We start from the raw sequence: 13,928 nt of genomic DNA on the forward strand, positions 1-13,928 counted from the left end.
GCAAAATGAAAATCTGAAGAATAAACAAATTTGTACTCAACAATGCTCAACTGGTTTTGGTGTTTTGTTTTTTTTTTTTAATCAGACCTTAACTAACTTTGCAGCCGTCTTGCACAAAAGGCAGCAGAGTTCCTTTGCCCACGCAGCCCCATTTGCCCAATAATAGTTCTGTATTTTTAACTTATTTGATCAATTTTGCGCTCTCCCTGCTTTGTAAAGCACCCGGCTCTCTGAGCTGGGCTGGGCTCCACTCTCCTCACGATTTTGGTTTTATTTTGAGTCCCAAGAGGCTGCGTTACAGGGACACCTGAGCGCTGCTGCCTGCTTTTGCCGGGTCCCCGGGATGCTCCTGCCTGTGCCCAACACAGGGATGTCCCCCTGCGAGCCGAGCAGGGTCCCCCCCTCCACCCGCATCCACCCACCGCACATTCAGCTCCCAGGGAAGGCAAAGAGGAGGCACGTGGCCAGCGCAAATGCTCACCCAAAGGGAAATGAACACCGAATTCAAGGCGATTTTGTGTTTTCACACAACCACCCCCCTCGGCTAGTGAAGGGGGGCATCTCCCTAAGGGGAAAAGGCCCCAGAACACGGAAAATCTGCGCCTCGGTGAAACCCGACCTGCGCGGCTCAGCGCGGCCGACGGACACCCTCGCAGGGCTCAGCGGGAAATGTAGCGCTTAAAGCGCGCAAACAGCGCTCAAACAGCGCGGGCTGCGGCGGCCCGGCCCGCTCCGCCCCTGCGCGGTGCCCCGCCGGGAAGAGCGCAGGCTCCGCGGGGCGCGGCCGGCCCCTCGCCCCTGCAGCAGCCCCCCAAGGGAGGGGGGTCCCGAAGTTGCCTTCCCCTGCGCGGCCGCGCACCCCGCGCGGGGGAAAGTCCCGCGGCCGCGGAGCGCCGGCCGCCCCCAGCTTGGGTTTCCCTAAAGGCGAACTGGGGCTAAATAATGAATCGATCTAAAATTAACCGGAGGAATGGAAATGCTCTAAAAATAAGCCAGCAGCTGCCGTGGTCGCAGCCCCCCGCTCCCGTGGGGAAGGGGGAGCGGGGCCGGCCGCAGGAGGGGGCTCGGCACGGCGCGGGCAGAGCCGGGCGGGTTCCGCGGGGCTGCGCGGAGCCGCGGGAGAGGGCGCAGGCCGGGGCGCAGCGCCGTGGCGGGGGGCATTTAAGCGGGTTGCGCGGCGGCTGGCCGGGAGGTTACCGCGGCTCTCCGCGGGCGCGGTGGCGGAGAGCGGGGCTGCCCGCGGGGCGGGGGCGGCTCCGCACCTCGGCGCGGAAAGAGCCCCCCAAAACTTCGCTCCCCGCTGCCGGCTGCTCCCAAACTGGTGTTTTTTTTTTTAATTATTATTTATATTTTATTTTCTTTTTTATTTTTGCACAGAAGCGGTTCGGGAGCCGGCGGGTCGCCTCCCCGGCATCTCCGGGGGGCGGCCCCGGGGGCTGCGGAGCGTGTGCGGGAGCCACCGCGGGGCAGCGGCGGGCAGGGAGCCGGCCCCGGCCCGCTGCGGGCCCCCACCGCGCACACACACTCTCACACTCCTCCTCCTCTTTCCTCCTTTCTGATCCACGCAGCGATCCTCTATTCTCCCGGCTTGTCTCTTTTATTCTTTTGTACTCAGGCGTGTTGTCCTGGCCAGCGGTGTGAACGGGGGCTTTGTAAAACGGGACAGATAAAAATGAGCAACATCATATTGTTTGACAGAATGATCCAAAATGATAAAGTGCCTTCTCCGGAGGGGGTGAAAATGGTGAATTCCTAAAAAACAAGAGCGTCGCTTTCTCTCCTCTGCCTCCCTGTGCTGCTCGCAGTAGCCTAAAGGGAATCTGCCGCCTGCACCAGCCCGGATCACGTCCAGCCACTCTTTTCAATGGGAAGTCCTCTTTTTAAAAGCCTTCATTTATTTATTTTTAAATAAATAAAGAAAGGGGAGGGGGGGAGAGGCTTCGGCTCGGGACCCCCGTTCTCCTCGCGGCGAATGAAAAGCACAATTTTCGAGAGAAAGGCTCGTTTTGATTAAATCTGACATGCTGCTGATAACTCCATGCTAATGTGAAATAATTAACATAATAGCCATAATTAAAAGCACGCTAACAATGCCATAAATTTATCACACAATTTTACTAGCTTTCTGCCCCTAACTGCTCTCTCATCGTTAATTAAACGTGTTGCCTTTTACAGAATGGATGTTTATACATTTCCAATACAAATAAATCCGAAACCGTTTTGGAAACATGACCAATTTCGTTTTACACTGAGGTCGGCCGCTTTTACAGGCGATTTAGTACAATTTAAGGAAAAAAAAAAAAAAGAAAAAATAAAAAAAGAAAAAAGAAACCAAGCACGTGCAAATAGAGGCCTTAAAAAAAACCAAAACAACCAAAACCACATATATATTTGAAAATCTGCATATTTAGCGAGAAGCCCGGCCTGGGGGGCTCCCGGCCCCGGCCCTCGCCGCCCCGCAGCTTCGGCCCCGCCGCTCGCCCCGCTCCGGCCGGGGCCGGGGGATGTTTGTGCCCCCCCCGACCTTCGATGTGTTTATTTTGCGGGGATTTCTCCCCCGCAGCCCCTCTCCTGCGAGCCCCTTTACCCTCGCACGTTTATAACGAACCGCAATGCTGGTTTAATCCAGGTCAGGTCAACGATTTATATAACTCATTAGTGAAAGTAATAGGCTTAAGGAGATGAAAGGGGACACCTTTGGTTTCTCCTTCCTTTAAAACGATTACAGAAGCAGAAATTGCCCCAGCCTTGCCTTTCCTCCTCAATCCCCCCCCAACCCCGAGGCTCAGCCTCCGGATTTATTTTTAACTCGCTTTGCAGCCAGGATCTTGCTTTGCCATATTAGAATCAAATTGAGTTGTAATTAATTTCTCCCTCTCCATCATAACTTATTCCATCCTCCCTTTGCCGTGTCTCTATTTGACTCCGTATCGATCCGGACGATACAGTTTGTTTTTCTCCTGTTGCTAAATCTATCTGTCTATATGGGCGCCCACTTCTATTTCTGGCGGTGTCATTAGTGTGGGTTTTCCACCTCCGCGGAGGCTGCTTTAATTATTTTATTGCTTTGCAGGGCGCAGCCTCTGTTCCTGCTCACGTTCCGCCCTTGAACTTCGGTGGGTTCGGGGGCTCCGGGGATATTTCGGGGAAAGTTTCCTGATTTTTAGAACAGATTTTCTCCCTCCCCACTCCGCCCGGGTGGGCTCCTAGATGCTTTCCAGACGAGTGGGCTCCTAAATACTTTCCTAAACTTCGCCACCTGAAGCCCTGGGAGCCGCAGCAGCGCCCCCGGCCCGCGGAGGGGCGCGGAGAGGGGCCGCCCCGCCGGGCCGGGCCGCTCAGCCGGCAGCCTTGATTGAACACGGGATTAGTACAATAGAGCCCTAATCGAGGGGAAACGTTTCTTTTCACGCTAAGCACCGTAATTAATGGTATGAATCAATTAATTTGACTTTTATTGTGTCGAAGAAAAGCGCAACAAATGAAACAGGGGGCCGCGGAGTTGGTCTTTTTTCCTCCCTTTTCCCTGGGAGAGCGTTTGCGATGCGGGGAGGCGGAGGGGGGGTTAGGGCGAGTGTGCGTGTGAGTGTGCATGTAGGGATGTGAGTGTGAGCACTCGTGCGGTGCGCGGGTGCGGAGGGTACCCAGGGTCACGGTCCGCGAAGATCCGCTGGGAAACGCGTAAAAACGGAGCAGCGGGGGGGGAACCCCGCGGGGTGCCGGCTCCGCGGCCGCGCAGCGCAGAGAGGGAGCCGGCCGAGCCCCCCCGGGAGGATCCCCCCCATCCTCGCCGCAGCCCGTCCTGCCCGAAGGCTCCGCGGCCGGAGCGGCCCGTCGGGGCCGGGCAGAGGCTCTCGGGGCGGCCGGGGCACCGACATTTCCGAGGCTCCGATGGGCTTTAAGGGAGGAGGGGGGGGCTATTTGCCTGTCCTAAACCAGAACCGCCCGTGGGAAATCGTTCGCTCTTAGAGCATTTAATCGTATTTACCGAAATCTGACAACACGTGCGAGAACTACAACAGCAAAGGTACCGGTGCCACGAATGAAAAAGCAAAGCCCCGTGAGCCACCCGCGGCCGAGGTCCCGGGCGGGGGTATCTTCTCCTGGGGGAAGGGGGCAGGGGTGGGCGGCCGGGCCCCCTCCCGCCCCGCCGGGCGCCTCTCCCCGGGCCGGGGCTTACCTGGGGCCGCGTCAATACGGTCCTCACATTCACACACACTCCCTCATTTCCTACTTTTTCATATGCTAACGCCCGCAATGATTAAGTCGTTAACACCTCTGGAAAAAAAAAAAAAAAGAAAAAGGAAAAGAAAAAAGAGGGGAAAAAAAAAAGGAAGCGGCTAAAAGCTTCTTTATTTATAGTTTCCCTTTGTTATTTTACGTCTTTTTTATTTCTCCCTGCGACTAACCTAATAGATTAATCAATAGCCATTCTCTGATCTTCCGTTCCCAGCTGGTGCGGCTGTTGAAAAAAAATAAAAATAAATAGAAAACCACGGAAAAGTGATTTCAGAGCCCAAACGCGGTGGTTTTCAGCGCTATCACGGCGACGCATCCGCTGAGCCTGCGCGCGGCCGGGGCGGCCGCTGCCGAGCGCACCGCGGCGGCCTCCGGACCCGGCGCACCGAGAGCGGCGGCAAGTCCCGGCGCTGCAACTTTTCCGCGCTGGGCCGCGGCTGCAGGGGCCGTCGGGTCCCGGGGCCGGCGGGTCCCAGCGGGCTGCGGGGGCCCGGCGGGGCGGGTGGCCCGACGGGGCGGGCGGGCCGAGCGGAGCCGCCGCTGTTCTTTGTTGACAGTCCATGAAACAACTCGAGTTTTGCATGACTTCACAGCGGGGCGCCTGACGTCACGCGGTCACGTGGCGCCGCCTCCGAGTATATCTTTAACGGGAAAGTAATCTATCAGGCAGACCGGACCGCCGCGCTTCCAAAGTGGCGAGCGAGGCCCCGCGACGCCCCGGCCTCCTGCCCCCGCCCCGCCCGGCCGCCGGGAGCTCCGTCCCCTCCCTCCGCCAAGGGGGGGAAAAAAAAAAACAAACAAGAAAAAGGACGAAAGAGGAGAGAAAAAAAAAAAAAAAGCCAAGGGCGGCGGAGCGGTGCGCGGCGGGGCCGCGGCCGCGGAGCGGTGGAGCGGCGGGTGCCCGCGGAGCCGCGGCGGCGGCGGCCCCATGCCCGGCGCCCGCGGGCGCCCATCGCAGCGGGCGGGAGCCAGCGTCGCCGTCTGATCCCCGATGCCCGGCGGCGGGAGCGGGGCGCGCAGCCGGAGGTGACCGGGCGGCCAGGGCAACCCCGCGCCGCGGGACGCCGCGGACGGGAGAGGAGCGGGCGCGGCCGCCCCATGCCCCGCGGGGACGGCGCCGCGGGGGGCAGCCGGGCCGCTCGGGTCTAGCCCCAGGGACCGGTCGGAGGAGCGGCGGGAGGGGGACGCGGGGGGAGCCCGCCGCGCCGCCGGGTGCGGGCGGGAGGCCCCGCCGCCGCCGCCGCCGCCGCCGCGCCCCGTCCGCCGAGCGGGGATGACCCTGTCGGGCGGCAGCAGCGCCAGCGACATGTCCGGCCCCGCCGTCCCGGCGGCCGAGGATGTGGATATCGACGTGGTGGGCGAGGGCGACGACGGGCCGGGCAAGGACAGCGACGGCGAGGCCGGCAGCCCCGCCGCCCTGCCGCGCCTGCCGCTGGACGAGGCGGCGGAGCCGGCGCTGCCCGCGGAGGCGGGCGCGGAGAGCGGCAGCAGCGGCAGCGGCAGCCCGGCCGAGGCGGCCCCCGGCGGCGCGGCCGAGGGCGGCAAGTGGGGCGGCGAGGAGGGGGCGAGCGGCTGCGGCGGCGGCGGCGGGGCGGCGGCGGGGCAGAGCAAGCCCAAGAGCAGCCTGGTGAAGCCGCCCTACTCGTACATCGCCCTCATCACCATGGCCATCCTGCAGAGCCCGCAGAAGAAGCTGACGCTCAGCGGCATCTGCGAGTTCATCAGCAACCGCTTCCCCTACTACCGGGAGAAGTTCCCCGCCTGGCAGAACAGCATCCGCCACAACCTCTCCCTCAACGACTGCTTCGTTAAGATCCCCCGGGAGCCCGGCAACCCGGGCAAGGGCAACTACTGGACGCTGGACCCGCAGTCCGAGGACATGTTCGACAACGGCAGCTTCCTCCGCCGCAGGAAGCGCTTCAAGCGGCACCAGCAGGAGCACCTGCGGGACCAGACGGCGCTCATGATGCAGGGCTTCGGCGCCTACGGCCTCGCCGGCCCCTACGGCCGCCCCTACGGGCTGCACCCCGGTGCCTACACGCACCCCGCGGCCGCCGCCGCCGCGCTGCAGTACCCCTACATCCCCCCGGTGGGGCCCATGCTGCCGCCGGCCGTGCCGCTGCTGCCGTCCAGCGAGCTCAGCCGCAAAGCCTTCAACTCCCAGCTCAGCCCCAGCCTCCAGCTGCAGCTCAACAGCCTGGGCGCCGCCGGCTCCATCGTCAAGTCGGAGCCCAGCAGCCGCCCCTCCTTCAGCATCGAGAACATCATCGGCGTCCCGGCCGCCAGCTCGGCCGCCAGCGCCCAGACTTTCCTGCGGCCGCCCGTCACCGTGCAGTCGGCCCTGATGGCCCACCAGCCGCTGGCGCTGGCCAGGACCACCGCCGCCATCGCCCCCATCCTCAGCGTGCCTACCAACATCATCGCGGGGCAGTTCCTGCAGCCCGCAGCCCCCGCCGCCGCCGTGCAGGCCAAGTGGCCGGCGCAGTAGCCCCGGGCAGTAGCCCCAGGCAGTGGCCCCGGGGGGTTCCTGCGGCCCCCGCCGCCGCCGGTCGCCCCCTCGGGGCTCCGCGGCCGCCGCGCCCGGGCTCGGAGCAGCGGGCACCGGCCCCCCGCCGCCGCCGCTGCTTGTACATATTTGTATCAAAAATCACTGACGTTGCTTTCGGGGTTTTTATTTTTCTAAAGAGGCGAAATGACGGTCGCGATTAGGAGCTGCGAACTTTCACTTTTTTTGAAGGTTCCGGCGCTCCGAGCGGTTTTATCCGAAATAAACGAACAAACCAGAAAAAAAAAAATGTATATTAAAAAATAAGCGGGAAAAATTTTAAATATTAAACGAACGATCGAAAAAAAAAAAAGAATTTTGGAGGAAAAACAAAGGAGGCAAACGCTGTCATTCTATTATAGAAGTCTGTTTATATATGAATGAATATATGTATTCTAAATGTTATCCCTTCGTGTTGTACACAACTTTGTAAATAAATTTTTAAAATGCTCTGCCCGTCTGTGTGTGAGACGCGTATCTTTGAGCGCACTCGAAGGACGAGCTGCGGCGGCCGCGGAGGCTGGAAAACCGAGCGGGCGAGCGGTGCGGCCGCGGCTGCGGAGCGCCGGCCCGTTCCTTCCTTCCCGCGGAGCTTTGGGTTCCGCCGGTCGCGGAGCGGTGCGGTGCGGTGCGGATGAGTTTCCCACGGCTCCGCCGTACCTTCCGCCCCTTCGGGATACGCCGTCCACGGCCGCGCAGCGACCAGGCACCGGCCCCGCTCGTTGCCGGACCGGCCGCCGCGGCGGGGCCAGCATCACACCGATTCCTCCAAAATTAAACCTTCCCCGGCAGACCCGAGAATCCCTCAACCGTGCCGTATTTTTTTTCCCTAAATATATTAATTTTTCTCAGCCTGACCTCGGCGCTGCATCCCTGCGCAGCCCCTTCCCGGCCGGACTAGGTACGCTTTGGGTTGGCTTTCGCGGTTAGTTATAAGGGAAACGGTGTTAAATAAAACACTCTGGGGCGATCTGAGCAACGTTTGCCATTTATTTTGCGGGAAAAAAAAAATTAACGACGTGCCCGTGCGGTGTGATAGCGCGGATCTTTCGTTTAGGAAAGGAAAATAATCGGTGTTAAAGAAGCGGCTCTGCGTTCCCACGGAGCAGGAACGGCCTTGCCCAGCTAATTCCTAATCAGTTTTAAGGGCAGCTGAGAAAAAAAATGTACATTTGTGTGCATTGCGGGGCTAAAATAAAGAGGCCACCAAGAAGAAGAAAAAAAAACAACAACAAAAAATGTGTAGCGCATTACAATATTTAAAACACCGCTTTGGGGGGTTTAGTCTGGCGAGATCTCGAGCACCCGATCTGTGCACTGACAGTGTTTGGTACTTTATTCTGTCTCTAGCAAAACGCGGAATTTTTGTCGCTTTTGGAAACCTCCGTGAATTTTGCTTTTCCGCCCAAATAACGCGCTGTCTTTGTTAGGAAAACCGGCGGCGTAAAAAATGCAGGCGGGATGCAGCGGGAGCCGCGTTTCGCTGCGGGAGGAGCTGGCCGAGGCGCTTATTTCACCTCGAACACCCGCTGGGAACCGCGGATTTAAAAAAAAAAATAAAAAATAAATAAATAAAAGTGTCCTTGCTTTCCTGGTAAGCAGTAAATATTATTTCTTCCTAAGTAAATATTTATACCTCCGCATACATAGCCTAAAATAAAACAAGCAGCCCGGTGATGAGATAGTTTGAACTTTATAAATAAGGACTCGCTAATCATCTGACACGAAAAGGGAGAACAGGCACCTGAAAGCGAGCGGGGATTCGGTGTCAGCAGGGCCCTACATGGGCACCCCCGCGGCTCCGCGCCCCGCGGAACCCGGCGGATCTAAATTTGTTTGTGCGTGGCGGCTATAAAAGTAACAAGTTGTTTCACAGTTGTGTCTGGCTAATCGGTTTTACACAAACAGCAAATGGTAGGTGATGGGTGCAACACGCGCGGAGGTTATTTCTATATTTAGCGGATACCCCTGGGAAAAGCGAAAGGAGCCTCTGCTTGAATTCACTTTTAGGCTCAAGAAGCTGCTGATCCAGGGCTTCCAGAGGACACCGGATAACAGGGCCTCATTCCATTCCCCAGCCTTTGTTACTTATAAAATTACTCGCTCATATTTCCCCACATAGCAGCAATACCTCGGGCTCGGCATCTGCGCGCCGGCGGCGGCGGAACCGGCAACTTTCCTCCCCGCCGCCTCCCCCCGGGAAGCGCTTCTCCCTCTGTTACCTCCGTCCTCTCTTTCTCTCCCCCGGTTTCACCCCCGATCGCGGAGGAGAGCGGCCGGCAGGTCCCCGCGGCGCCGGAGAAGCCTTTCCCGGGGAAGGGGCGGCGGCGGCGGCTCCCGGGGTTGGGCAGCACCGGGAGGGCGCGGGGCTCGGGAAGGGCGGCGACGGCGGCGGTGAGCCCCGCGTCCGGCCGCCGCCTCCCCGTGGGAGCCGCTGCCTCCCCGCAGCCTTGGGGCCGGGCTGGGAGCGGCAGCGGGGTCCCTGCGGGCAGGTGAGGGCTCCCGGTGGCGGCGGCGGCGGAGCTGCAGCGGCTCACCGGGGCCTGAAGGGGGCGCGGCGGCTCCCGCTGCACCCGCGGGGAACGGGCGCGCCCCCCCGGGGCCGGCAGCACCCCCGCAGCCGCGGGGCCGGGACCCCCCCGGGGGGGCTGGGAGCATCCCCGGTACCCGGAGCCGCCCGGGACGGGACCGGGCTGGCTGCGCTCTTGCAGCCGGGCGGCACGACGGGGCGTCCCGGCGGGTCACGCAAAGCTACCGGCGGGGCTCAGGGGGTGCGAGAAGTCGGTCCCCAAAGCGGGGTGGGTTTGCAGCCGGGCCGGCGAGCAGCTTTCAGCGCACGGTGCTGCCCAGCGGAGAGGGGCGCAGCCCCCCGCGGCGGCGCCGAGCCGGGCCGGGAGCGGAGGGAGCGGCGGCGGGCCGGGACAGCCGGGGACACCATCTCCCGGCGAAGTTTTCGCTTCAGCCAGACAACAGAAAGTCTTTTTTTTTTTTTCTTGTTCTTTCTTTTCCCTTCCACAAACTTGTCGGACGCATATGGCAAAACTTGACACGGTGGGTGACAGATGCCTATTAGTATAAGACGTGTCACGTCGGTCCCTGGGGTGTATTGAAAGTAACGAGATCCTAAGCACCGGGAAAATGACCATCCTCGCAGCCCGGAGAGTTTACCCAGAGCCATCCCCCCCTCCCCGGCCCCCCCATTATTTATTACAATTGCGGAGCCGCCGCTCTCTCCGCCCGGGGAAGGTACAATAGGCTGGCGAGAGGATCTGGCCCTAATCCTCTAAACCACCACGTTGCTTGAAAAAAGGGACGAGATGGGCTCGTCAGGGCCATTTCCTCGGCTGAGACGGGTCTCACGGGGAACCCTCTCGTTTTCGCAGCCGGGCGCTGCGCGGTCGCGGGAATTACGCGCCCCCCCTTCCCCCGCCGAGCTAACTGCTCTCAACACCACCTATTTATAGCATAATTGATCTCCCCCCGGGCACAGAGCGGGGCTGAAAGTTACGGGCTAACGGGTGTTGAAAGACTGCGGCGAGCATTTGAAAAGGCAGGAAAAGGTCTTTTGCAGTTGTTTAAAAATGTATATTTATCGCGCGTGGACGTTGTTTCTCAGGAAGGAGCCCCAGTGTTCGGGCTATCCCCCCCCCCAGCCCCCCGGCTGGCAGCACCGGGACCGGCCGCCGTGTCCCCGGGGACCGAGGCGGTGTGGAGCCCCGGGGCAGCGGGCGCGCAGCCGGGCCGAGCCACTCGCCCCCCGCGGGCGAGCGATCAGAGACCCCGCTCTGGAGCTGCGGGAGCGCAGAGCTGAGGCCGGGTTTGCCGGTGCCCGAGGAGGGGGCATCGCTGGTAGCATCCCGGGGGGGCAAATGCCCGTCAGAGACCTTTCCCTCCCGGTGCTCCGACACGGTCTGTCCGGCGGAGAGGTGGCCGGAGGACAGCATCCATTGGGGACACCAGACGCCCTCGGGACACGGGCAGCGTCGAAGGACGGCTCTCGCCCCCAGGACGTCTAACGGAGGCTCCCCGCTGCCCTGACGGGTTACGGGCTGGGGTCCACGCCGGCGGTACCGGGGGGATTTTGCTCGGGAAGCCTCGCACCACCCCGCAAATCCCCGGCGCTGCCCGGACCGGGCTCCCCGCGGCCGGGCCGCTCCGGGCGGGGGACGCCGGCGGGCTCCGAGCGCTCCTGCCCCGGGGCCGCTCCCGCCCCGGCGCTGGGAATGCGGCTCGCCCCGGTCCCCACCCGCCGGCCCGGGCTCCGTGTCCGGGGCCAGAAGCAAAGGAAGGAGCACGAGCGTTTCAGTTTAGGAAGCGCCGTCCCTCTTCCTTCGTGGGGCCCTCGGGGGTCTCCCACTCCGGGAAAAATAGAACAGAGACTCGCTTTAGGGGCGTGGGGGGGTTTCCTCCCTCCCCTGCGGGTCCGGGGCAGGGGGGGTAGTTCCCGGGAGACCGGGGAATTCAACGGGATTTTGCCTCCTGGGGCTCCTCGGGCAGTTTAGCAGAGGCTCCCTCGTGTCCGAGGCGTGCTCGGGGCCGTCCTGGCCCGCTCCAGGGAGGTCGGCGTGGCCCGGCAAGGCGGGGAGCCACCTTCGCCATCTCGGGGGTGCCCTTCCGAGCGGTTTTAAAAGGCGGCGGCTGAGGAAAGACAGCAGTACCGCGCGCAAGTTACGCCGCCCAACCCCACGGGTCCGCGGCTGCGTACAAGGCTCGGCTGGGGCAGGGTGCTGTCGGTTAGAGCATCCCCCCCCCAGCTGCGTTCGATAGGCGCCCGCTTAAACCTCCGCGGAGCTTAAGTCTCCGCGGGAGACTCCGTCGGGAGCCGTGAGCATCCCTGCCATCCCTCAGCCTCCCTCCCCTCCATCTCACCTCTGCACCGAGCCGGGAATTCGTGCAACTGGCCAAACACTCGCCAGCCAGTTTTCTTGAGAGCCAACGCTCCTATTCCAGGGACTTTTATTGAATTACGTTTTACTAAAACATTAAGCGTTATGTACTTAAAAGATACAGAGCATAGGTATTACATCCGCGGAAAGTCTTTTAGTCAGTGAATGTTCAATGTAGCAGGTAGAGATGAACTTAGCACGTCTTCCCGACTGAACTGGGAACAGACTCTTCAGCCATAAAATGCACTTAACAGTCTATTTAATAGTGGCGAGGTCCTTGAAAATGCAATATCCATGCTAATCTCGCCTTTTTCTAAATCAGAAATGAAAAATAGGTCAGTAAGGTAGAACCTTGCCCTTCCGTTTAAAACGTGGCATTTAATCTATTTAAATAACTAAGTAAACTTTATTAATTCAGGATTTGGTAAGCAAGCTGAGCAAGCAGGCACTTCGCAACTTTATTAAGACGGCAAAGTGTGAGAGGGAGCGTCCTTGAACTGCGGGTTCAATAAAACCTCTTGTTTCCGCGAGCTTCAGCGAAATGGTAATAGCCGGGATACGCGCAAACTGCTCAGCGTGCGCATCCACGGACGGATGAAGCGTCTCGCCCCGTTTCCCGGAGGGCTCGGAGCACCCTCCGGGCGCGGAGGCAGGAGCCCTCCCCGCCGGGCGTCCCCGGGGCGGGCGGGGGGAAGCTCCGCCGTCCCCCAGCGCCGGCACCCCCGGCGCTGCCTGCTCCGAGCACGGCAGGGATTTAGGTAAAAAAACCCCCAAAGCTCCAGCCTTTCTAATGACTTTATTAAGTGCTAACATTTCAGGGAAAAATGGGGAAACCCACCAATCTCCCCGCAGGTTCTGGCAGTGGTTTCAAACACGTTTATTTCTTTGGCTAGGGAAATGAAGAGGCGAAGGGCTACCACAGCACCCCCCCCATCGCCCCCCGAGCCCGACAAACGTCCCCGCTGAATGACGGGCTATTTCCCAGTGTCAGGAGAAGGTCAGGTTGTGAATCTGCCCCTGGAAGCGTCTCCAGAGTTTGTTTCCCCGCTCGCTGCCGCATCCCGGCTCAGCTCAGCAACAGAATCCCAGATGAATTGGGAACCGACTTTTTACGGTCGCAGCCCCTTGCCGGGCTCCCTCCCTCCCTGGGAAGGGCTTTCTCATCCTCCTGACCGCATTTCACTCCAGATTTATGGAATACCCGGGACATATTTGCCTTACCACCGCCCGGCTTTACATCAGCCCCGAGAGGTGGAGAGGAGCCAGCAGACTCGCTGAAGTCCCCCGAGAACGCCAAGGGTTAAGAAAAGCCGTTTATCTCCTCATTATCGGTTTCTCTTTATTACTGAGCACCAAAACCAAGCCCCGCTTGTCTACTACCCCGCCGTATCAATGCGTCCTTAATGCCTTTTCCAGTCATTGATCCGGTCAAAGTCACCGCAGAAACACTAGTGACAGAGACTCAATTCCAGGCGACGTGACCAATGCAAGTATTTAGCAAGCATTCAATAAAGAAGCTTTCCCGGGGAGTGAATGATTTCACCTTGCAACAAAGAACGCTCAGCTAATTGAAATAATGCACTTGAATGTACAGCCGGGCGCTGCTGCTCGGCTCCAGGACTAAATTATCAATAACCCGCAAGGTAAAAACCTAAAAACTCTTTATTTTTTTGCAATAGGAGTCTGTAGGCAAGGCTGACGGCCTTGGGGGTGGCGTGGTACTGCTGTGCTGCCTTCCCTGGCCTGGAGGTTTGGGCTGTAGGGAATTCTGGGCATGGAAAATCCCGGAGGGAAGAGTAGAAGGAGAGGGGAGAGGGGCTGGGAGAGAAGAAATTGAAACAGGGACCTGCCATGGGGATCCTGGCCCAGGCTTAGGCTGGGAATTCACTTCATACAGCCCATTTTCAGCGTCACACACCCCGCCACGGCTGCAGTGGGGTTCAGGAGGTGTAAATCCCATCTTCTAATTTACTTTGATGGATTTTTAGGATTATGCTTATTCTACACATCTGTCATCTCCAGACATCCCTTAGGATCTTCTTAATATCCTAAAATGGAAGCATTTTACTTGGCAGCAATATGAGTGATTGAGCATAACTGATTTAGGTAAAAATATGTAAAATTTGATTATCATAATCCACCATTTTCAGTAGGATCATGGCTCCAAATACCCTGACAGGCCAGCAGACTAGTGTGATTTCCATGTTTACCTGTATAAAACCACAAACTTCCAGTCTCTTCACACCATCCCGCCTGAG

At 59.6% G+C, this 13,928-nt stretch overlaps 1 protein-coding gene across 1 annotated transcript; it reads left to right on the forward strand.

The window, feature by feature from the left end:
* The first annotated feature begins 5,485 nt into the window (after positions 1-5,485).
* FOXD3 (forkhead box D3) lies at positions 5,486-6,746 on the forward strand. The gene has a single exon (XM_068406719.1). It carries the CDS (start codon positions 5,513-5,515, stop codon positions 6,725-6,727), a length of 1,215 nt encoding a protein of 404 aa, XP_068262820.1. The 5' UTR covers positions 5,486-5,512; the 3' UTR covers positions 6,728-6,746.
* The last annotated feature ends 7,182 nt before the right edge of the window (positions 6,747-13,928 follow it).

The sequence above is a fragment of the Nyctibius grandis genome, chromosome 8 (assembly GCF_013368605.1).
Source record: "Nyctibius grandis isolate bNycGra1 chromosome 8, bNycGra1.pri, whole genome shotgun sequence".
Classification (NCBI taxonomy): Eukaryota; Metazoa; Chordata; class Aves; order Nyctibiiformes; family Nyctibiidae; genus Nyctibius; species Nyctibius grandis.

Bases quoted from the DNA above. Each gene is read 5' to 3' on its own strand.
- FOXD3 (XM_068406719.1), top strand. From the start codon at position 5,513: ATGACCCTGTCGGGCGGCAGCAGCGCCAGCGACATGTCCGGCCCCGCC.